This window comes from Oncorhynchus tshawytscha, linkage group LG25 (assembly GCF_018296145.1).
Source record: "Oncorhynchus tshawytscha isolate Ot180627B linkage group LG25, Otsh_v2.0, whole genome shotgun sequence".
Lineage (NCBI taxonomy): Eukaryota > Metazoa > Chordata > Actinopteri > Salmoniformes > Salmonidae > Oncorhynchus > Oncorhynchus tshawytscha.
This window is the reverse complement of record NC_056453.1, coordinates 33510453-33535791: the sequence shown is the minus strand read 5'-3', so window position 1 is coordinate 33535791 and position 25339 is coordinate 33510453. Positions and strand designations below refer to the sequence as shown.

The following is a 25339-nucleotide window of genomic DNA, read 5'->3' as shown; positions in this document are numbered from 1 at the left end:
ACTTCATTCCATAGACATCAAATCTGCATTTTTGCAGGGAACAGAGCTGTCGAGGGACATTCACATCCGACCTCCGCCTGAAGCTGAGAGCGAAGGAACACTGTGTAAACTAAAACAGTGTGTGTATGGACGCAGATGCATCACTACTGGTACAACAAAGTCAAGGCAACAATGCTGAATACAGGTGGAAAAGTGGATCCTGCAGTCTTCTATTGGCTTGATCAAGACTGCAATGTGACTGGAGTACTTGCCTGTCATGTTGATGACTTCATCTGGGGTGGCTCACAGATATTTGCTACAACTGTGATTCCACACCTCAAAGTTGTTTTCCAGGTTGGCCGTGAGGAGCATGATCATTGTTATGTTGGCATAGAGTTTATTACAGTTGATGGAACAATACTGATGCAACAGGAGAGCTATATCAAGTCTCTTCAACCCATCCACATGGATTCTTCAAAAGCTGTACAAAGGAATTCCCCTCAGTGGAATTGAAGCTGATCAATTGAGGTCAAAGATAGGACAAATGTTATGGGTTGATAGACAGAGTAGATGTAATGTTTGATGGTTGCAACTTGGCATCTAACACAAAACACGCCTCTGTACAAACCATTCATGAGGCGAACAAAGTTGTTTGGAAACTGATATCACAACAAGTGACTTTAAAGTTTCAGCATGTTGGAAAAGATGACTCTTTGAAACTAGTTGTCTTCAGTGATGCTTCGCTAGGGAACCTTACAGATGGAGGCACACAAGGTGGACGTCTAATCGCGTTAATGGGTGAAGGAGGAAGATTCTCACCTATCTGTTGGCAGTCAAAAAGGATCAGAAGGGTTGTCCGAAGTGGACTTGCTGGAGAAACACTTGCTCTTGCGGATGGAATTGACAATGCGATATTTCTTGCAACTCTGTTCTCAGAGCTTTCCACTGGTGAGACAAAACGGCACATTCTACCTGTAGTTTGTGTCACTGACAACTACTCATTAGTTGATGCTGTGAAGTCAACCAAGTCTGTCACAGAGAAAAGACTTGGTCTTGAGATTAGCAGCATCAAGGAACTTATTCAAGCCTGCGTGGGAAGTCTTGTTGTTGATGGACCTGGAGTGGAATGGCTACCTTGTAGGGTGTTCATACGGCATAGTAAACTTTGTTAAACTGGAACCTTGTCATTGTGTCATTTCAAGTTAACACAATCATCAATCTGATCTGTGATGTCATTTTCAGGCGCCACGGACGCGTGCGGTGAAGAACGTCAGAAGACACGCCTGCTCCTCCATCATCAAGATGTCTCGAGATTACCCATGGTTCATTCTGGTATGTTTCCGCAGTCACGTTTCTCCCAGTTCTAGACTGCTCATCCAGCACTGTGCAGCAGAAAGGAACCAATGCTTTAAATAGTCAACTGTGTTTCATCACCAGCTACTTAAATCTATTGCATCTTACAAGTGTGTTTTCATCATGTACATCTCTCTCTCTCTGCAGCCATGTTTTGACATACTGTATAATCAGGTGAAGAAGCTGTTCTCCAACGAGGCCCTGTTGACCCAGATGGAGAAGTGTGCTCTGATAGAGGCTCTGGTCCTCATCAGTAACCAGTTCAAAGACTACACCAAGCAGAAGGCCTTCCTGGAGGAGCTCATGGCCACCGTGGCTGCTCGCTGGACCTCCGACGAGATGAGGCAGTATGTACCCACACTATACACACTGAACTGTGTATACACACACTCACTGCAGACACACTTTTATTTATTTTTATTTAACCATTGTTTAACTAGGGAAGTCAGTTAACCTCTCTGGGATCGTTTGGGACACTAGCGTCCCACCTCGCCAACAGCCAGTGAAATTGCAGGGCGCCAAATTCAAAACAACAGAAAAAATTCTTCAACCATACAAGTATTTTGCACCATTTTAAAGATACACTTCTTGTTAATCCAACCACAGTGTCCGATTTCAAAAAGGCTTTTTGGCGAAAGCAGAACATATCATTATGTTAGGTCAGCAACTAGTCACAGAAAGCATTCAGCCATTTTCCAACCAAAAAGAGGTGTCACAAAAAGCAGAAATATAGATCAAATTAATCACTAACCTTTGGTGATCTTCATCAGATGACACTCCCAGGACTCAATGTTACACAATACATGTATGTTTTGTTCGATCAAGTTCATATTTATATCCAAAAACCTCAGTTTACATTGGCGCCATGTTCAGAAATGCCTCCAAAACATCCAGAGAAATTGCAGAGACACATCAAATAACATAAATGCTCATCATAAACTTTGATGAAAGATACATGTTTTACATAGAATTAAAGATAAACTTGTTCTTAATGCAAACTGCTGTGTCAGATTTCAAAAAAGCTTTACGCAAAAGCACAATATTACGGCAAAAGCACAATAATCTGAGAACAGCATTCAGCCACAAAAGCAAGCCATACAGTTACCTGCCAAATTGTGGAGTCAACAAAAGTCATAAATAGCATTATAAATCTTCACTTACCTTTGCTGACCTCCGTTTTGTTCGCGCGTTTACTTCACTATTCTAAAGGCACAATGCCGAGCGCAAAATCCAGACGAAAAGTCGAGTTCCATTACAGTTTGTAGAAACATGTCAAACTATGTTTACAATCAATTCTTAGGGTATTTTTATAAATAAATCTTCAATAATATTCCCACCTGACAATAGCGTATTCATTACAGAGGAAAAAAGAAGGAACGGAGCATCTGCATGACCGTGCAGTAAACAACTGATTGGCCTCAGCCTAGTCCACTTGTTGAAACAGCTCTTATTCCACACCCTTCCACAATAGAAGCCTCAAACAACTTTCTAAAGACTGTTGACATCTGCTGGAAGCCTTGAGAAGTGCAATCTGGCCCCATAGACACAGCGTATTGGATAGGCAATCACTTAAATGAAACTACAAACCTCAGACTTCCCACTTCCTGGTTGGATTTGTCTCAGGTTTTCGCCTGCCATATGAGTTCTGTTATACTCACAGAGATCGTTCAAACAGTTTTAGGAACGTCAGTGTTTTCTATCCAATACTACTAATAATTTGCATATATTAGCATCTGGGATAGAGTAGTAGGCTGTTTACTCTGGGCACCTTATTCATCCAAGCTACTCAATACTGCCCCCCTGTCACCAAGAAGTTAAGAAGAAATTCTTATTTACAATGGCCTAGGAACAGTGGGTTAAATGCCCAGGAACAGTGGGTTAAATGCCCAGGAACAGTGGGTTAAATGCCCAGGAACAGTGGGTTAAATGCCCAGGAACAGTGGGTTAAATGCCCAGGAACAGTGGGTTAAATGCCCAGGAACAGTGGGTTAAATGCCCAGGAACAGTGGGTTAAATGCCCAGGAACAGTGGGTTAAATGCCCAGGAACAGTGGGTTAAATGCCCAGGAACAGTGGGTTAAATGCCCAGGAACAGTGGGTTAAATGCCCAGGAACAGTGGGTTAAATGCCCAGGGAACAGTGGGTTAAATGCCCAGGAACAGTGGGTTAAATGCCCAGGAACAGTGGGTTAAATGCCCAGGGAACAGTGGGTTAAATGCCCAGGGAACAGTGGGTTAAATGCCCAGGGAACAGTGGGTTAAATGCCCAGGGAACAGTGGGTTAAATGCCCAGGGAACAGTGGGTTAAATGCCCAGGGAACAGTGGGTTAAATGCCCAGGGAACAGTGGGTTAAATGCCCAGGGAACAGTGGGTTAAATGGGCAGGGAACAGTGGGTTAAATGCCTAGGGAACAGTGGGTTAAATGCCTAAATGCCTGTGGTCACGTGTGTTAGGAAGTGGTACTAGAGTTAGAATGTAAGCTTCCATAGCTGGCTTGAAATCACTAAGCCAAGCAACCTTGATTTTGTGGTCACGTAAAGGGTTTTCAAACAACATGATTTTCGTAATACACAAACAACATGCTACACACACACACACACACACACACACACACACACACAATGTATAATATAAATGGTTGTCCTCTGTGTGTATCAGGGTACTGTTGGAACCTGCTCTGTTCCTGGCTTTCGTTGGTGCTGATCAGCTGATGGCTGAAGGCACAGACCACACAACAGGCATCAACAGGTCACGGGTAGGTAGGTGTGTGTGTGTGTGTGTGTGTGTTCGCGTGCATGTGTTCATGGCTAAGTGCCAAAACTTTCTATGTGATGTCAGGCATGCCAGTCCTGCCAAAACATCAACTACTGTATATTGAAAGTGTCCTATTCCCTGTTTCTCTCCCCCACCCTGCCCTCCTTCCCTCCAGTTGAGTTTCTGTGTATACACCATCCTGGGGGTGGTGAAGAGAGCGCGCTGGCCAGCTGACCTGGAGGAGGCTAAGGCGGGGGGCTTCGTGGCGGGCTACACCCCTTCTGGAGCCCCAATCTACAGAAACCCCTGCACCCCCCAGGTCCTGGCCCTGCTGCCCAACCTGCTCGCCCTCATCAGGTAAGGGGATGTGTAGAGGGGGGTGGGGGTGTTGGAGAGAAAGACAGCGTGTGCATGTGTTTGGAATGGTGATAATGTTTTATGATGATAGTGTTTGTGATGGTAATCAATCAACTGTATTTGTAAAGCCCTTTTTACATCGGCAGATGTCACAATGTGCTTATACAGAAACCCAGCCTAAAACCCCAAACAGCAAGCAATGTAGGTGTAGAAGCACAGTGGCTAGGAAAAACTCCCTAGAAACGCAGGAACTTAGGAAGAAACCTAGGCTCTGAGGGGTGGCCAGTCCTTTTCTGGCTGTGTCGGGTGGCGATTTAAGGCCAGATTGTTCTTCAAGATGTTCAAACGTTCATAGATGACCAGCAGGGTCAAACAATAATCAGTGGTTGTAGAGGGTGCAGCAGGTCAGCACCTCAAGAGTAAATGTCAGTTAGCTTTTTTATAGCAGAGCATTGAGGTTGAGACAACAAGTGGGAGGGAGGGAGAGCGAGAGGGTGGAAAACAGTAAGTCTGGGACAAGGTAGCATGTCCGGTGAACAGGTCAGGGTTCCATAGCCGCAGGAAGCTGGAGCCTCAGCACTACCGGGTGGGATGGGGACAGCCAGGAGTCATCAGACCAGGTAGTCCTGAGGCATGGTCCTTAGGCTCACGGACTCTGGGAGGGAAGGGGACAGCCAGGAGTCATCAGACCAGGTAGTCCTGAGGCATGGTCCTTAGGCTCACGGACTCTGGGAGGGAAGAGTGAGAGAGAGATGGGAGAATTAGAGGCTGGATACTTAAGTCACACAGGACACCAGATAAGACAGGAGAATTTCACCAGATAAGACAGACTGATCTTAGCCCGCCGGCACGTAGACTGTTGCAGCATACAGTTGACGTCGGAAGTTTACATACACCTCAGCCAAATACATTTAAGAGTTTAAAAGTAAAATATTTGATTCCATCCACTTCTTTATTTCTGAAACACAGACTTCCAGTGTAGTACATTTTAGGACTTCACCATGTTAAATCGAAAATGTACGTGTGTCATCCATATAGCAGTGAAAGTTTTGTGTTTCTGAATGACATCACCAAGCAGAAGAGTATATATATTACTGGTCAAAAGTTTTAGACAACCTTCTCAATCAAGGGTTTTTCTTTATTTTGACTATTTCCTACATTGTAGAAGAATCATTTTAAATATCAAAACTATGAAATAAAACATGGAATCATGTAGTAACCAAAAAAGTGTTAAACAAATCAAAATACATTTTATATTTGAGATTCTTCAAATAGCCACCCTTTGCCTTGACAGCTTTGCACACTCTTGGCATTCTCTCAACCAGTTTCACCTGGAATGCTTTTCCAACAGTCTTGAAGGAGTTCCCAAATATGCTGAGCACTTGTTGGCTGCTTTTCCTTCACAATGCAGTCCAACTCATCCAAAACCATCACAATTTGGTTGAGGTTGGGGGATTGTGGAGGCCAGGTCATCTGATGCAGCACTCCACACTGTCCTTCTTGGTCAAATAGCCTTTATACTGCCTTGAGGTGTGTTGGGTCATTGTCCTGTGAAAAAACACACTAAGTCCCAATAAGCCCAAACCAGATGGGATGGCGTATCACTGCAGAATGCTGTGGTAGCCATGCTGGTTAAGTGTGCCTTGACTTCTAAATAAATCACAGACCGTGTCACCGGCAAGCACCCCCACACCATAACAACAACACCTCCATGCTTTACGGTGGGAAATACACATACGCAGAGATCACCTGTAAACTCGCACGCGTCTCACAAAGACACTGTGGTTGGAACCAAAAATATCCCATTTGGACCAGACCAAAAGACTGATTTCCACCTGTCTAATGTCCATTGCTCGTGTTTCTTGTCCCAAGCAAGTCTCTTCTTATTTGTGTCCTTTAGTAGTGGTTTCTTTACAGCAATTTAACCATCAAGGCCTGATTCACGCAGCCTCTTCTGAACAGTTGTTGAGATGTCTGTTACTTGAACTCGTTTTGTTTCGAAATGATAGTTTCCGGATTTGACCATATTAATGACCAAAGGCTCGTATTTCTGTGTTTATTATATTATAATTAAGTCTATGATTTGATAGAGCAGTCTGACTGAGCGGTGGTAGGCAGCAGCAGGCTCGTAAGCATTCATTCAAACTTTACTGCGTTTGCCAGCAGCTCTTAACAATGCTTGAAGCACAGCGCTGTTTATGACATCAAGCCTATCAACTCCTGAGATTAGGCTGACAATACTAAAGTACCTATAAGAACATCCAATAGTCAAAGGTATATGAAATACAAATGGTATAGAGAGAAATAGTCGACACGTCATAATTCCTATAATAACTACAACTTATAACTTCTTTACTGGGAATATTGAAGAACTGGGAATATTGAACCATCAGCTTTCATATGTTCTCAGGTTCTGAGCAAGGAACTTAAACGTTACCTTTTTTACATGGCACATATTGCACTTTTACTTTCTTCAACACTGTTTTTGCATTATTTAAACTAAATTGGACATGTTTCATTATTTATTTGAGACTAAATAGATGTATTTATATTAAGTTAAAATAAAAGTGTTCATTCAGTATTGTTATAAAAATCATCTGATTTAATCGGTGTCAGCTTTTGTTGGTCCTCCAGTAATCGGTGTCGGCTTTTGTTGGTCCTCCAGTAATCGGTGTCGGCTTTTGTTGGTCCTCCAGTAATCGGTGTCGGCTTTTGTTGGTCCTCCAGTAATCGGTGTTGGCTTTTGTTGGTCCTCCAGTAATCGGTGTCGGCTTTTGTTGGTCCTCCAGTAATCGGTGTCGGCTTTTGTTGGTCCTCCAGTAATCGGTGTCGGCCTTTGTTGGTCCTCCAGTAATCGGTGGCGGCTTCTGTTGGTCCTCCAGTAATCGGTGGCGGCTTTTGTTGGTCCTCCAGTAATCGGTATCCGCGTTGAAAAATCATAAACGGTTTTTAGAGGTGCAACTGCAGCTAGGGTTTTACGCAAGGTTAAATTTAGGTCCTCGTCAGGTGGTTAACTGATTTTTGTACTGCGACGTCCTTGGGTAGGTGGAGGGAGTCTGGAAGAGCATCTAGGAATCTTTAGTTTGTCTGAGAATTTATAGCACAGCTTTTGATCGTCCTTGGTTGGGGTCTAAACAGATTGTTTGTTGCGATTTCAAACCTAATAACATTTAGATCCACAATATATATTCCACGTGACAACTAGATCCAGGGTATGACTGTGGCAATAGGTAGGTCCAGAGACATGATGATAGTGTGTGTGTGATGATGATTAAGGATGATCATGTCTCTCTGTAGAACCCACAACAATCTGTTCCTGCCGGAGAACATGTGTCGTCTGAGTGAGACGTTCTCCAGAGCCTACGAGGTGATTGAGGTGGAGAGGAAGGTGGTTCTAGGTAAGAGGAACCACACTGATTCACTGGTTCTGCACAGTACTGGTTTAGAAACTCTATACCACAAGCTGTTATAATTTCACCCCTGAGGAATATACTACATAGCAGGATCAATGAGTTGCCAGCTAACTTGCCGGAATGTTCGAATTTAAAAATAATAAATAAATATATATATATTAGCTTGAGATGGGCATTGCTAACTCATTGATTCTGTTTTTAGTATACACCTATGAAGGCTGATAAACCTCCATGATTATTGTGTGTCTTGACCTGTAGGCCTTACACAGCCAGTCCTGGACATCTATGACTCTCCAGTGTACAAGACTCATCTGGAGCGCATGCAGGGTTTCTTCTGTACCCTCTATGACAACTGGTGAGTTCCTCACTGTGGATAGTCTTCTGCTTCCTCTCCTTCTCCACACATGCACACTACTCCTACACAACCAACCCTCTCTCTCTTTCTCAGTGTTGACTAGATGGTGTACAGCTTATGTCGAAATTGACTTTTCGTATCATGTTAGGAGAATTAACTTATCAGGTTAGGATTAGCTAAAATGTCCCCCCAAAAAATTAACTTTTAACGTCAATTTGACATAAGCTATATGCTCTCTAGACATGACCCCAGAGACGGAAGAGGAAGTGGTGCATCCCACTTCAATGGAAGTCAATGAACTAATACGCTGCAATCGTATTGGTGTCTATGGGAGAGCCACCCCGTTAAGCAGACGGGAACTGATTAATTTTTCAATGGTAAACAACCTAAGTGAACCATCTTCATTTATCCACCATCTTCGATAACCCTCCTCTCTCTAGTTACCATATCCTGGGGAATGCAGGCCTATCATTGCATCAGGACTTCTACACCATCGAGGGATTGGCTGAACAGATTGTTGGTTCCGCCTTAATCTCCCTCGACAACGTGCCTGACCACAGACTCCGCCCCATGCTCCATATCCTTCTGTCCTATTGGCCCATCAGGGCTACCAATCACATAGAATCTCTTGACTAATTCAATCAATCTAAATTTTCTTCAGACAAAAAAATGATCTGTCATTGCTCATGAACCAAGTATCCCTCTTGTAGGTTTTTGGGTGATCAAATTAAACCACATTTTCCCCCTATTGAACATAGAATGGAGTAAAACAAATGAAATCAAGCACACACTGCGGCATAGTCATGGCCACTGATATTACATGTCCACTATCTAGTCAATCAATCTGCTCCTTAATGTGTGTGTGTACGGGTGTTCCTGAAGCAGCTGGTGCTGTCGTGTCCTCAGGAGTACTACGACAGTCTGCTCTGCCCCCTACTGGGCCCTCTGTTCGCCTACATGCTTCAGGTCAGAGCTCACACTTCTCTCCTTGCTCCTGTGAAGCAATACAACATACTCGCGTAACATAAAAGGTTAGCTGTGGTACAACTTCCAAATAAATAAACCGATCTCTGAGGTCGTTCAAGAACTCAGAGCATGCTTATTTTGCATTATCAGGCTTTTTGATCGCTTCTGTCATAGTCACTAGAAATCAGTTACCATGGAGATGGTAATAATAAGTAATAACAGGATGTATCACATGACATTGTCTCTCTGTTTATTTGTCCAGAGACTCAACCTCAGGTGGCAGATCATCAACCAGCGGAGTACTGTCAGGTAAGATGAGTTAGACTCTTAATCCAGAACTTTATTATTTTATGTCAAATAATCTCCCGTCGACTCGGACAATGTTCTGGTCTTCTATTTGACGAGGTTGAAGCACTTCTAACCCCATGTTGTGATCTCAGTAAGATATGACCGGAGTCCTAGGACTATACCTCTGGGCTACCTGGTCTGATGACTCCTGGCTGTCACAGTCCCCAGTCCACATGATCGTGCTGCTGCTCCTGCGGCTATAGAATCCTGACCTGTTCACCAGACATGCTACCTTGTCCCAGACCTGCTGTTTCGATTCTCTCTGCCGCTCTCTCTATCGCACCTGCTGTCTAGACCTCAGCTATGAAAAGCCAACTGACATTAACTCCTGAGGTGCTGACTTGTTGCACCCTCTATAACCATTGTGTGATTGTTTAACCCTTCTGGTCATCTATCAGGTTAGGAGGAGTTGGGCCTGTTTTCTCATCAGTAACTAGGGTATGGGTAGGGCTGGGTATCGCTAAATTGATCACTAACATTTTGAAGCTGAGCCATTTGCAATATGGAAATATTACTTGTGTCATGCACAAAGTAGATGTCCTAACCAACTTGCCAAAACTATAGTTTTAATGACTACAACACCTGTTGTTTACAAAGCATGTGACTAATCAAGTTAAATATGATGTGGTCACTTTGAATGCATGGGTTTCTTTCTATTTCTGTCAACACGCCACCAGCACAATCTCCCTCCCTCTGTCTGTTTAGTATGGAGGATGACGAGGACGAGGCGTGTGAGGAGAACCAAGTCACCCAGGAGATGCTGGAGGAACAGCTGGTTCGTCTGGTCACCAGAGAGGTTCTGGACCTGCTCAGTAAGTCCAGACTCTGGGACAAAGGACGGAAATGGGATGTAGGGAGCGACTAAGTAGCACTTTATATGGAGTTGAGCATGTTTTTTTTGTCCAGAAGAAACCATCTTGTCCCTTGGAAATGTTCATAGGAATTTAGTTCTGCTGCACATCCAGATTTAATAGGTTTGGGGTATGTGGGGAGGATTAGGTTTGGGGTATGTGGGGAGGATTAGGTTTGGGGTATGTGGGGAGGATTAGGTTTGGGGTATGTGGGGAGGATTAGGTTTGGGGTATGTGGGGAGGATTAGGTTTGGGGTATGTGGGGAGGATTAGGTTTGGGGTATGTGGGGAGGATTTCAGTGTGGCCATATTTCCTAACATTGATCCTTTCACCTCAGCTCACGCCTGCATCCTGAAAAAAGTTCCTGAGCCAGCAGGGAATAAGGAGGATGTGGATGGTAAGTGTTCCCTGATCCCTACTTATTAGCACGTTTTCAAGGGAAGAAAAGCACCACTCAGGGTCCACCCCCTCCTCATTGTATCTTTTATGTTCTATTGTGTGTAGAGGATGAGATGATGTCCACTGAGTCCCAGGCAGTCACAGCCTCTCCGGCCCAGCCAACAGGCGAAATGACTGAGCTGGGGAAGTGTCTACTCAAACATGAGGTTGGCACCACACACACAAACACACACACACGCTTCTACAGCAGGAGTGTTCAACTCATTCCATGTAGGACCTAGTTTCTGCTGGTTTTTGCTCCTCCCTTGTACTTGATGAATGAGTAAATGTCACTAATTAGTAAGGAACTCCCTTCACCTGGTTGAATGCGTTTGACACCCCTGATCTACAGCATCGACCCCTGGCAGTGTGACGGAACTCTCTCTTCCTCTGCAGGACATCTATATGACCTTGTTGACTATCTCGTTCACCTCTCTGTCCTGGAAGGACACCAGCAACTGTCACCGCACTGCCTCCATGGTGTGCTGGACCCTGCTGCGACAGGTAGGCTGCTACCCTGCAGCGACAGGTAGGCTGCTACCCTGCAGCGACAGGTAGGCTACTACCCTGCTGCGACAGGTAGGCTGCTACCCTGCTGCGACAGGTAGGCTGCTACCCTGCTGCGACAGGTAGGCTGCTACCCTGCTGCGACAGGTAGGCTGCTACCCTGCTGCGACAGGTAGGCTGCTACCCTGCCGCGAAATCTTCTCTCTGACTCTTTTATTCTGTTCAGGTCGTAGGGGGGAACCTTCTACCAGAGGCGGTCACATGGTTCTATGCCAGTGTTCTGAAAGGACTGCAGATGCACGGGCAGCACGAGGTCTGTAACTCAGCCCTCACACAACTGGCCCTGATTATATATGACAACCTGGTGAGTAACACACTCACTCGCTCACACACTCCCTCCCTTCATCTTTATTCTTCTTCCTAACTCTACCTTTCCTCCCTCCCTGGGTCAGCGGCCACGATACATGGAGCTAAGGAGTGTGATGACTCAGATCCCCAGCATCAATCTGGAGGCTCTGGACCAGTATGACCAGCGGCTGCTGGAGCCCAGCTCTGCCCAGAAGGTGGGAGAGAAGAAGAGGAAGGACCAGTTCAAGAAGCTCATTGCCGGCACTGTGGGGGTAATACAACCTCCCACCAATAGATGGGGGCGTTCTTCCACTTATGTTTTCTGCAGAGAAGACCTAGAATTATTTAATAACAAAATAATGTCTGAAATGTGTCCATTGTGACTGTTGAAATGGATATTACTTATAGGATATAAGTTATACTTTATTGGAGAGTGCTAGTAGGATTTTTCATATAAGTTTAATTAAATAGGTCCTGTACACTCAGATATAATAAAACAACCATTCAATCCAGACAGATTGTAACTGTATTTGATCTCTCCTCTCCACAGAAAGATCTGGGCCAGCAGTTTAAAAAGGAGGTACATATCAGAAATCTCCCATCTCTCTTTAAGAAGCCCAAGCTGGAGAAAAGGGACATTGTGGAGCCCAGTGAGACTGGATCTCTAGCAGCTCTCTTCTCCCCAACACAGGACGACATCTAGGAGAACATAACAGCACAGAGAGGCTCTCAGACTGGACTAACACACACACACACACTTTCTACCCTCCCCAGGGGAGATTTACTCCTGAAGGATTGGTTCATCAAGGGTACAACGTCTCTATCCTATTGGTCAACAGTAGGATGAATGGACTCTACAAACTGTGGACAAAGAGAATCAGAATATTCGGTCATGGACTGAACCCTGCTAACTGGTCATACATATGTATCCAAATAATGTGTCTGTCTGCCTTGATCGAGAAAACGGGACAATGTGTCTGAAGATGATGAAGATGATGGTTGTTGTCCTTCAAGAGGACATGGCTGTTGCCATAAACCCTGCAGGTTGTAAATGGTAACAACACAATGCATTTGTACAGCTCATATCTTCACTAGCACAACACATTTAACTTACATTGTGTTTTGGTATCTCCGCTAACATGGACCATCCACCCAGGTGCTAAACATAGAGATTGATGGAGGACTCGTCTTTATATATGTATCATTATAGTGTCTGACAGCATGGGCAGCACCATTTGAGGCTACAACCCATAGTCAAGTAGTCATCAGGGTGGGGATTCCTATTTTAAAATGGTGGATGATGGCAATGCCCAAGTTAAAATGGGTTATACCCATGATGAGTCCTCTATCTATATCTATGGTGCTAAATGACAGCAGCCATTTTCTTGCCAGAAGAACCTGAATGTGATTCAGTGAGCATGTCTGAGGTGGGATAATTCCGAGTAGTCTGCTGTATAAGGAGAGCTGTCATCAAGCCCAGGTTTTGTACAGGATCATTCCTCTGTTGATGGGTGAGGTTGTCAAGTAGAACCGTCATCGGTGACTATGTTTTGAACTGGTGTTTCTCCCAGCTATGAACAGATGAGAAACCAGCACGACATTCCTCTTAGGTTAAAGGGATCGTTTGCTGCATCAAGTTTTGTCAGGCGTTATTGTTTGTAAAAACTGACTGACTAGTGGAGAGCTCATATTTTATTAATCTGTTTTGAAGGTAACATTGGATACATTTGGAAAAGATCTACAGGAATGGAAAGGGGATTCCTAGTCAGTTGTACAACTGAAAGCATTCAACCGAAATGTGTCTTCCACATTTAAGCCAACCTCTCTGAATCAGACCTCATTCCCAGATGGATGAGAATAGAAACTAGGCACCAAGTGTATATGGTGCCTGTCAGTTTCACATTCATGCTATTGAGGCCTACAGAATTATTTACACTAAAGACGCCATGGAATCCTCTAATATAGACTGCTCTGTAATATAGACTGCTCTGTAATATAGACTGCTCTGTTACACCAGTGTTCAGGTCTGACAAACATTGATATTTTTGTGAACTACCCTTAAATCTCTTCATCCTGTCAATTATTGTTTTGTTCACATGTGGCCCTTTTTTCCTCCTCAACAACAAGGAAAAAATGATCTGTACTTGTACAGGGGACAAAATATAAAACATTTTAGTGCTGTTCAGATTTTTCTGTTTTTAAATAAAATAGTCTCAAGTCATTCATTTCTATGTTATGCCATCGTCTACAAATATAAATCTTGTTTTGTAGCTGGTAAAGCTGTGCTGTGCTGGTCAATAATAGTAGTTTAGAGAGAGAACTCTCTACATGTTATAGCTGGGGCCCTTTGGATGACAAATCAGAGGAAGATTTTAAAAAAGTGAATATTTAATCGTTACATGTGAATTTATGACCTAACCGAAAATATGAAATATTTTGATGTGGGGCGCCGTCCTAAAAAAAATCTCATGTCATGTTTTCGCTGTAATAGCTACTGTAAATCGGACAGTGCAGTTAGATTAATAAGAATTTATGCTTTCAGCCGATATAAGACACTTATATGTACCTATAATCTTTATGATTATTTATTTGAACTGCGTGCCCTCCAGTTTCACCTGAAGTTGTCCGCTGGCGGGACACGGATCCTGAAGAAGTTACATTTAAAAAGGGCCCCTTTAATAGAGGAAGTTATTAAAAGTTAAAGTAACTTTCAGATCTCATACCAGGACAGGGAGTGACATCGTGTGAGAAAATGGCTTCTAGTTCGTCTCTCCCAGAGGAGTATTTCTCCTGTACGGTGTGCCTTGACATCTTTAAGGATCCTGTCATGTTGTCATGCAGCCACAGCTTCTGCCAAGCCTGTCTAAAGGAATGCTGGAAAGACGAGGAATCTCAGTCATGTCCACTTTGCAGGAGACGATCGTCTAAGGATCATCCCCCTACAAACCGTTCTCTAAAGAACCTGTGTGAGGCCTTACGGGAAAGGAGACAGACAGATCCAACCACAGGGTCCAAGGTGCTCTGCAGTCTACATAGTGAGAAACTCAGTCTGTTCTGTCTGGAGGATAAAGAGCCCATCTGTTTGGTGTGTCAGGTCTCAAGGAAACATAAAGATCATGACTGCATCCCTGTAGATGAGGCTGTACAGGATCACAAGGTAGGAGGAAGATTCTGATATGTGATAGAGCAATACTCAAACTATGGAACATGAAGTTATCAATGTTTTATTAATGAGTCTGACTCATTTAGATAAATAGATTTTCTGCACATTGTATTGACTTGAATGATTCTGAATTTCAGTTTCTGATACATAATAAATGACTGATATGAAACATAGTATCAGAGAACCTGAGTGAAAACATGGGTATCTCTGACATTGGCACTTAAAACAAGGATAAACCGTCTCTGCAGTGATAGAGATGTGTTGTACAGACACGTTCTCTCCTATAAAGAGAGTCCAGAGGTTGTCTCCTCAGTGAGGTTCTGTCTCATTCCAGGAGGAACTCCAGACTGACCTGAAGCCCTTACAGGAGAAGCTGAAGGTCTTTAAGAAAGTTAAACAAACCTGTGATCAAACAGCAGTGCACATTAAGGTTCGTATCAATTATGTAAAGTTACAATACTACAGCATGTATTGTTTCAATTGTAGACTACATGTAGGATTTAATTCTGATAATATATATTTTTTATTTAATTTTTTTTCACCTTTATTTAACCAGGTAGGCTAGTTGAACCCCTTTATTTAACCAGGTAGGCTAGTTGAGAACAAGTTCTCATTTACAACTGCGACCTGGCCAAGATAAAGCAAAGCAGTGTGAACAGACAACAACACAGAGTTACACATGGAGTAAACAATTAACAAGTCAATAACAGTAGAAAAAAAAGAGTCTATATACATTGTGTGCAAAAGGCATGAGGAGGTAGGCGAATAATTACAATTTAGCAGATTAACACGAGTGATAAATTATCAGATGGTCATGTGCAGGTAGAGATACTGGTGTGCAAAAGAGCAGAAAAGTAAATAAATAAAAACAGTATGGGGATGAGGTAGGTAAATTGGGTGGGCTATTTACCGATGGACTATGTACAGCTGCAGCGATTGGTTAGCTGCTCAGATAGCAGATGTTTAAAGTTGGTGAGGGAGATAAGTCTCCAACTTCAGCGATTTTTGCAATTCGTTCCAGTCACAGGCAGCAGAGAACTGGAAGGAAAGGCGGCCAAATGAGGTGTTGGCTTTAGGGATGATCAGTGAGATACACCTGCTGCAGCGCGTGCTACAGGTGGGTGTTGCCATCGTGACCAGTGAACTGAGATAAGGCGGAGCTTTACCGAGCATGGACTTGAAGATGACCTGGAGCCAGTAGGTCTGGCGACGAATATGTAGCGAGGGCCAGTCGACTAGAGCATACAGGTCGCAGTGGTAGGCGGTATAAGGTGCTTTAGTAACAAAACGGATGGCACTGTGATAAACTGCATCCAGTTTGCTGAGTAGAGTATTGGAAGCTATTTTGTAGATGACATCACCGAAGTCGAGGATCGGTAGGATAGTCAGTTTTACGAGGGTAAGTTTGGCGGCGTGAGTGAAGGAGGCTTTGTTGCGAAATAGAAAGCCGAGTCTAGATTTGATTTTAGATTGGAGATGTTTTATATGAGTCTGGAAGGATAGTTTAGAGTCTAGCCAGACACCTAGGTACTTATAGATGTCCACATATTCTAGGTCGGAACCATCCAGGGTGGTGATGCTAGTCGGGCGTGCGGGTGCAGGCAGCGAACGGTTGAAAAGCATGCATTTGGTTTTACTAGCGTTTAAGAGCAGTTGGAGGCCACGGAAGGAGTGTTGTATGGCATTGAAGCTCGTTTGGAGGTTAGATAGCAGTGTCCAAGGAAGGGCCAGAAGTATACAGAATGGTGTCGTCTGCGTAGAGGTGGATCAGGGAATCGCCCGCAGCAAGAGCAACATCATTGATATATACAGAGAAAAGAGTCGGCCCGAGAATTGAACCCTGTGGCACCCCCATAGAGACTGCCAGAGGACCGGACAACATGCCCTCCGATTTGACACACTGAACTCTGTCTGCAAAGTAGTTGGTGAACCAGGCAAGGCAGTCATTAGAAAAACCGAGGCTACTGAGTCTGCCGATAAGAAAATGGTGATTGACAGAGTCAAAAGCCTCGGCCAGGTCAATGAAGACGGCTGCACAGTACTGTCTTTTATCGATGGCAGTTATGATATCGTTTAGTATCTCGAGCGTGGCTGAGGTGCACCCGTGACCGGCTCGGAAACCAGATTGCACAGCGGAGAAGGTATGGTGGGATTCGAGATGGTCAGTGATCTGTTTGTTGACTTGGCTTTCGAAGACCTTAGATAGGCAGGGCAGGATGGATATACAGTGCCTTGCGAAAGTATTCGGCCCCCTTGAACTTTGCGACCTTTTGCCACATTTCAGGCTTCAAACATAAAGATATAAAACTATTTTTTTGTGAAGAATCAACAACAAGTGGGACACAATCATGAAGTGGAACGACATTTATTGGATATTTCAAACTTTTTTAACAAATCAAAAACTGAAAAATTGGGCGTGCAAAATTATTCAGCCCCCTTAAGTTAATACTTTGTAGCGCCACCTTTTGCTGCGATTACAGCTGTAAGTCGCTTGGGGTATGTCTCTATCAGTTTTGCACATCGAGAGACTGACATTTTTTCCCATTCCTCCTTGTAAAACAGCTCGAGCTCAGTGAGGTTGGATGGAGAGCATTTGTGAACAGCAGTTTTCAGTTCTTTCCACAGATTCTCGATTGGATTCAGGTCTGGACTTTGACTTGGCCATTCTAACACCTGGATATGTTTATTTTTGAACCATTCCATTGTAGATTTTGCTTTATGTTTTGGATCATTGTCTTGTTGGAAGACAAATCTCCGTCCCAGTCTCAGGTCTTTTGCAGACTCCATCAGGTTTTTTTCCAGAATGGTCCTGTATTTGGCTCCATCCATCTTCCCATCAATTTTAACCATCTTCCCTGTCCCTGCTGAAGAAAAGCAGGCCCAAACCATGATGCTGCCACCACCATGTTTGACAGTGGGGATGGTGTGTTCAGGGTGATTGCGCTGTGTTGCTTTTACGCCAAACATAACGTTTTGCATTGTTGCCAAAAAGTTCAATTTTGGTTTCATCTGACCAGAGCACCTTCTTCCACATGTTTGGTGTGTCTCCCAGGCAAACTTTAAACGACACTTTTTATGGATATCTTTAAGAAATGGCTTTCTTCTTGCCACTCTTCCATAAAGGCCAGATTTGTGCAATATATGACTGATTGTTGTCCTATGGACAGTCTCCCACCTCAGCTGTAGATCTCTGCAGTTCATCCAGAGTGATCATGGGCCTCTTGGCTGCATCTCTGATCAGTCTTCTCCTTGTATGAGCTGAAAGTTTAGAGGGACGGCCAGGTCTTGGTAGATTTGCAGTGGTCTGATACTCCTTCCTTTCAATATTATCGCTTGCACAGTGCTCCTTGGGATGTTTAAAGCTTGGGAAATCCTTTTGTATCCAAATCCGGCTTTAAATTTCTTCACAACAGTATCTCGGACCTGCCTGGTGTGTTCCTTGTTCTTCATGATGCTCTCTGCGCTTTTAACGGACCTCTGAGACTATCACAGTGCAGGTGCATTTATACGGAGACTTGATTACACACAGGGGGATTGTATTTATCATCATTAGTCATTTAGGTCAACATTGGATCATTCAGAGATCCTCACTGAACTTCTGGAGAGAGTTTGCTGCACTGAAAGTAAAGGGGCTGAATAATTTTGCACGCCCAATTTTTCAGTTTTTGATTTGTTAAAAAAGTTTGAAATATCCAATAAATGTCGTTCCACTTCATGATTGTGTCCCACTTGTTGTTGATTCTTCACAAAAAAATACAGTTTTATATCTTTATGTTTGAAGCCTGAAATGTGGCAAAAGGTCGCAAAGTTCAAGGGGGCCGAATACTTTCGCAAGTCACTGTAGGTCTGTAACAGTTTGGGTCCAGGATGTCTCCCCCTTTGAAGAGGGGGATGACTGCGGCAGCATTCCAATCCTTTGGGATCTCAGACAATATGAAAGAGAGGTTGAACAGGCTGGTAATAGGGGTTGCGACAATGGCGGTGGATAGTTTCAGAAATAGAGGGTCCAGATTGTCAAGCCCAGCTGATTTGTACGAGTCCAGGTTTAGCAGCTCTTTCAGAACATCTGCTATCTGTATTTGGGTAAAGGAGAAGCTGGGGAGACTTGGGCGAGAAGCTGCGGGGGGGTGGGGGGGGAGCTTTTGGCCAAGGTTGGAGTAGCCAGGAGGAAGGCATGGCCAGCCGTTGAGAAATGTTTGTTGAAGTTTTCAGTGCAGTGGGCAGCTGGGAGGAGGTGCTCTTGTTCTCCATGGACTTTACAGTGTCCCAGACCTTTTTGGAGTTAGAGCTACAGGATGCAAATTTCTGCTTGAAAAAGCTGGCCTTTGCTTTCCTGACTGACTGTGTATTGGTTCCTGACTTCCCTGAACAGTTGCATATCGCGGGGACTATTCGATGCTATTGCAGAATGATATATTCTTCACACTGTCTCTAGAGCCAGGCCCAGCACACAGAGAATCAGATTTCACCAGTTTCTACAAGAAGAAGAGGAGGCCAGGATAGCTGCTCTGAAAGAGGAAGAGAAGCAGAAGAGTCAGAAGATGAAGGAGAAGATTGAGCGGATGAACAGAGAGATATCATCACATTCAGACACAATCAGAACCATAGAGGAGGAGCTGAAAGATGAAGACATCTCATTCCTGCAGGTAAGGACGGCTCTCTCTCAGACATACATTATAAATGAACTCAAAGATGTATTGATGAATCAATGATATTAATGACTATATACTCACCTTTCCTTCATCTTGAAACTCTGGAAAGTAAAGTGATCTGCTTCTCGTCTCTCTCTTCTCTGTGGTTGTGAACCCAACCCCACAGACATTCTGACTCCTGAATGTTATTCCAGAGCCCAGTGCACATTGCCAGATCCACAGCTGGTGTCAGGGGGGCTGATAGACGTGACCAAACACCTGGGAAACCTGAAGTTCAGAGTCTGGGAGAAGATGCAGGAGATCATCAAACACAGTGAGTACTGGATAGGAGAGGACATGATCTAGAAAGATAAGATAGAGTACTTAATTAAATCTATTTTAAGTAGTGTTCTTAGTGTATATGAAAAGAGACTACATGGTATAATGTGTGGAATATCTCTTTGTTCTAAAGCTCCTGTGATTCTGGATCCCAACACTGCATCCTCCTGGCTCTGTCTGTCTGATGATCTGACCAGTGTGAGTCTAATTGGCCCAAAGCAGCAGCTCCCTGACAACCCAGAGAGATTCACGAAGTATAAAAATGTTCTGGGCTCTAAGTGGTTCAGCTCAGGTAAACACAGCTGGGAGGTGGAGCTGGGGGACCATCCTGTCTGGAACCTGGGCGTGGCTAAAGAGTCAGCTGACAGGAAGGGGGAGCTGAAAGCATCACCAGAGTATGGAATCTGGGCTATACTGCTGAGGAGTGGTAAGTATACTAATGGAAAGGGAAAGACCCACCTCCTGAAGAAGAAACCCCAGAGGATCAGAGTTTAGCTGGACTACGACCAGGGGGAGGTGTCCTTCTACGACTCCAAAGACATGACACTCATCTACACTCTTAAAGACACATTCACTGAGACTCTACCCGTACTTCTCTATTGGATCAGCTGGTGATGCCAAAAGCACTGGTGTACAGATCTGCCAATCAGATGTGTCTCTGATAGTCGTGTCATCCCAATAAGGTGTGTGTGTGTGTGTGTGTGTGTGTGTGTGCATGCGTATGAGAGAAAGAAACATGAGTCAACTATACTCATATTTTTCTTCTAAATGTGCCTCATCAGCAACTTGCAGCATTTCTCCACAAATTCCCTCCCCAGGCTCACCATCTAGTCAGTGATAAACTAATATGGGCAGGGTCGTAACTACAGACGAGGACACCTACAGTAGGTCCAGACCTCTGACATGTTTTCTAATGACACACTCAGTGAGGGTCTCAACTTACTGTTCAGAGTTAGAATAGTAGCAAGGTGACATTTAATTACTTTCTGTAGTTCTCCTCTTGTTATATGTCACTCACTGACGTTCACTCAATTCGCCCATGTCAGTTAAAACATTTTTGATTGGTGATTTACTCTAGTTAATCTTGCCAGTTATCTAAACTTGTTGACAACATGGCTGAATTACTGACTGGGAACGCAAGTTACGTCCCCAGGGGCCCTGACCTCCAGGGGGCCCTGACCTCCAGTGGGCCCCATTGATTTTGTAGTCACTTTCACTCAGATATCATATTAACATGGCATCAGTCATTGCATGTGTAGAATTGCAGGAAATTGCAGGGGGAGGGGGGGGTGGTGTCATCGATCTGGATATCTCAGCTCCACTTTGTCTAGATGTCATTGACCTGGATATCTCAGCTCCACTTTGTCTAGATGTCATCGACCTGGATATCTCAGCTCCACTTTGTCTAGATGTCATTGACCTGGATATCTCAGCTCCACTTTGTCTAGATGTCATTGACCTGGATATCTCAGCTCCACTTTGTCTAGATGTCATTGACCTGGATATCTCAGCTCCACTTTGTCTAGATGTCATTGACCTGGATATCTCAGCTCCACTTCGTCCAGATGTCATCGACCTGGATATCTCAGCTCCACTTTGTCTAATGTCATCGACCTGGATACCTCAGCTCCGCTTCATCCAGATGTCATCGAGTCTCACCACAGTGGACAGTGGTGTATCGTAAACTATGATGAACAACCCTGGCATTATACTGGAGGAGGAAGAACATCATGTCAAAGTAAAGTGCATGCACAGGAATGGTGTCAACAACTACTACTGGCCAAACCCAAGAGATGATATCAACTGGTAAGGGGATGACCAGATTGTTTGTCTGATATCAGAGCCGCTGCCAGTGAACAAAAGATCAGTTCAAATTTGCCACTGTACCTGGAAGTACTTGGAGGAGCACCTGGCTGTGTGAAGTGGCAGATGTCAAATCAAATCGAATGTATTGGTCACAGACACGTGTTTAACAGATGTTATCGCGGGTGTAGCGAAATGCTTGTGTTTCTAGCTCCGACTGTGCAGTAATATCCAACAAGTAATATCTAACAGTTTTACAGTATATTACAGTATATACCCCAAAAAACACATAAATCTGAACTTCAACCTCAGGAGGCTGAAGAAATTCGGCTTGTCACCAAAAGCACTCACAAACTTCTACAGATGCACAATCGAGAGCATCCTGGCGGGCTGTATCACCGCCTGGTACGGCAACTGCTCCGCCCTCAACCGTAAGGCTCTCCAGAGGGTAGTGAGGTCTGCACAACGCATCACCGGGGGCAAGCTACCTGCCCGCCAGGACACCTACACCACCCGATGTTACAGGAAGGCCATAAAGATCATCAAGGACATCAACCACCCGAGCCACTGCCTGTTCACCCCGCTGTCATCCAGAAGGCGAGGTCAGTACAGGTGCATCAAAGCTGGGACCGAGAGACTGAAAAACAGCTTCTATCTCAAGGCCATCAGACTGTTAAACAGCCACCAGTAACATTGAGTGGCTGCTGCCAACACACGGACACTGACACTGACTCAACTCCAGCCACTTTAATAATGGGAACTGATGGGAAATGATGTAAATATATCACTAGCCACTTTAAACAATGCTACCTTATATAATGTTACTTACCCTACATTATTCATCTCATATGCATACGTATATACTGTACTCTATATCATCGACTGCATCCTTATGTAATACATGTATCACTAGCCACTTTAACTATGCCACTTTGTTTACATACTCATCTCATATGTATATACTGTACTCGATACCATCTACTGTATCTTGCCTATGCTGCTCTGTACCATCACTCATTCATATATCCTTATGTACATATTCTTTATCCCCTTACACTGTGTATAAGACAGTAGTTTTGGAATTGTTAGTTAGATTACTTGTTGGTTATTACTGCATTGTCGGAACTAGAAGCACAAGCATTTCGCTACACTTGCATTAACATCTGCTAACCATGTGTATGTGACAAATAAAATTTGATTTGATTTGATCTATGAGTGAAGAAGCAGTCAGTAACTAGAAAGCAATGGAGATTGTCTCAGAGATGATAAGAGATGGACGCGACACAATAACATGGCAAAGACAAACACATCTGAAGTTAAAGTGAAGAAAATACAGGAAATATTCCATGAACATGTCTTACTGCAAACAACATGTTGGTATCAGTGTGGTTAGGAGAACAGTTTCAGTTTATGTTCAATGTTAGAGTTTCTAATGTTCTAGTGGATATGTTTAATATGTTTGTATGACAAAGTTGTGTTATGAAAGACTGGGCTTCATATTTTAGTCTTTTAAGCTTTGACCAATAACCCTCATTTAATTGTTCATATTAAATCAACCCATTTTATGAAATCTGAAATTATTTGTAATTAAAAAATATTACTAATAAATTGATCAAATTTGTTTGAAATAATCGTATGTTTGTCATTGGTTTCACATTACGTCACTGGTGTTACATTGTGTCACTGGTGTTACATTGTGTCACTGGTGTTACATTATAGCATTGGTTGGTTTGTAGCATTGTTTTTTTGTATCTACCTAACTGTTGCTACATTCATTAGTAAACATTTTAAGGATATTATCATTACATTTTGATGACTCAACCTCAATTATTTCTAATGTTACAACAACAAAAAAACAACAGTATGAATTGAACTTTACTCATTACTAATCCAAACAATTTATTAGTATTATCATTAACCTTTTCTGTCTTTGATTATATATGCAGATTAAACACTGAAATTACATTATAGAAAGCCTGAATTGTCATCTATAATATAGGTAACACCAGTGACAGAACGGCAGCAAAATCATATTTTCTATGTAATGTAGTAAAAATATAAACTGTAATTAATGTTGATTTATAATGTTAAGTGGTTTACTATTCGACTATAAGTTTAGATTTTTACAAGTTAGCTGTTCAAAAAGCCACCATTCTCAATGAATGACCTGTGTGCATTCCATTCACAGCTCTGTGAGGGAGTGGAGGGAGCAGAGAGAAGGACAGAGAGAGACACCCTCATTACTCCCTCAACACCACCCTCTACCTTGTAATCAGGACCCCACTGACACTTTAGCTGGGCCAGATGGAGTCTCTCTCTACGATGTGTGGTGTCTGACTGGCTAGGACTGGGAAGGACAGAGAACACACTCTCTTCTTTTGCACAGTACCCCTCTCTCAACCCCCTCCATCTATCTCTCTCTCCTTTTCTCCCCCATCTCTCTGTCAGACAGAGATTAGGGTTCCAGGGACCTTCAGGTTCTGTTGTAGTGTTGGTGTTGGGATGGTTTCACCACAGAGCAGGAAGAGATGAAGTGGAGGGTTAGACACAGTGAGCTGTGCAGAGTCAGGCTAAATTGACCCAAGCCGGTGGTGTATTTAAACCAGAAGTGTTCATTTCATTGTGTGGAGAGAAGATGGAGACTAACCTCCTAGCCACCACTAAGGACTTGAGGCTTTTTGGAGCCAGGTTTTTAGAAGCGGGAGGCCGCAGTGGTGGAGATCATGCCCGGGAGAGGAGCTTGTTCTGGGGCAGGCATGGGGAATTTGCCTGGTAATGATTGAAAATTTACAAAGTAGGTGCACACAGGCCGAGGGAAAAAGATGAGGTGACAGACAGTGACACATGTAATACCGCCTTGCATACTCTTCCCTTCATCTAGCTTATCTAGTGTATAATCATTAGTCCAACAGTTGCAAATGAGAGTTTCTATTGGATAAATTCAGGTATGTTTATTCCCGTTTTGTTCCTGGTCAGACGTAAACACAGTTCACATTCATATCAGCCACGTTGTATTCCTTCTCGCATCTATGCACTCTCCACCTTTCACCTTTTTCCTTCGTTTGTGGACTTCAATGAGCAACACATCAGCTGTATGCGAATAGCCAAACCATATCATAACTGCTACACACAGCCTACATCCTTGTCACCATATTAGCTAAAGTAATTTCATAGTCAACATAGCTACTAGAACTAAACATGAGAAAACCTGCTAAAATCAAGCTGTAACTTCACAGTATATAGTCAGTTAGCAGTTTAGCAGTTACATCGGTGGCCCCCTGTGGCAATTAATCAGTAAAACCAAAAGCTTACCTTGACTTGGAAGAGTTCCAGTGTGTTGTTGGATAGCCATGGCCAGCAAGCTAATATAGCATCCCTCTGTTTGAGCAGGGTGTTTCAGTAGGCTAAACTAGCTAGCTGCATTTGCTAGCTAGGTAAGTAAAAACAAAAATGACAGTCTCTCAAATTCTCTCTTGCTTCTCCTTCATTTTGGAAGAAATTCATTTGTTCAAAAATGCTCAACTATTTTCTTAATCTCTTTGAGTTACAGTTGAAGTCAGAAGTTTACATGCCCCTTAGCCAAATAGATTTAAACTCAGTTTTTCACAATTCCTGACATTTAATTCTAGTAAAAATTCCCTGTCTTAGGTCAGTTAGGATCACCACTTTATTTTAAGAATGTGAAATGTCAGAATAATAGTAGAGAGAATGATTTATTTAAGCTTTTATTTCTT

General features: G+C 43.4%; 1 protein-coding gene and 1 pseudogene across 1 annotated transcript in view; both read left to right on the top strand.

Annotated features, from left to right (window-relative positions):
- The window catches only part of LOC112223924 (exportin-5), a 30514-nt gene extending 16624 nt beyond the window's left edge, over nucleotides 1-13890 (top strand). The window contains exons 18-33 of the mRNA XM_042306261.1: nucleotides 1222-1311; nucleotides 1480-1679; nucleotides 3990-4086; nucleotides 4261-4442; nucleotides 7740-7840; nucleotides 8114-8210; nucleotides 8651-8787; nucleotides 9079-9176; nucleotides 9439-9485; nucleotides 10230-10336; nucleotides 10714-10773; nucleotides 10881-10981; nucleotides 11211-11318; nucleotides 11548-11685; nucleotides 11774-11941; nucleotides 12220-13890. Of these exons, the coding sequence (XP_042162195.1) occupies nucleotides 1222-1311; nucleotides 1480-1679; nucleotides 3990-4086; nucleotides 4261-4442; nucleotides 7740-7840; nucleotides 8114-8210; nucleotides 8651-8787; nucleotides 9079-9176; nucleotides 9439-9485; nucleotides 10230-10336; nucleotides 10714-10773; nucleotides 10881-10981; nucleotides 11211-11318; nucleotides 11548-11685; nucleotides 11774-11941; nucleotides 12220-12372 (1884 nt within the window). The 3' untranslated portion in view covers nucleotides 12373-13890. The remainder of the gene's footprint in view (nucleotides 1-1221; nucleotides 1312-1479; nucleotides 1680-3989; nucleotides 4087-4260; nucleotides 4443-7739; nucleotides 7841-8113; nucleotides 8211-8650; nucleotides 8788-9078; nucleotides 9177-9438; nucleotides 9486-10229; nucleotides 10337-10713; nucleotides 10774-10880; nucleotides 10982-11210; nucleotides 11319-11547; nucleotides 11686-11773; nucleotides 11942-12219) is intronic.
- A 450-nt stretch (nucleotides 13891-14340) lies between these two features.
- Nucleotides 14341-21957, top strand: LOC112223923 (annotated as a pseudogene).
- Nucleotides 21958-25339: the final 3382 nt, after the last annotated feature.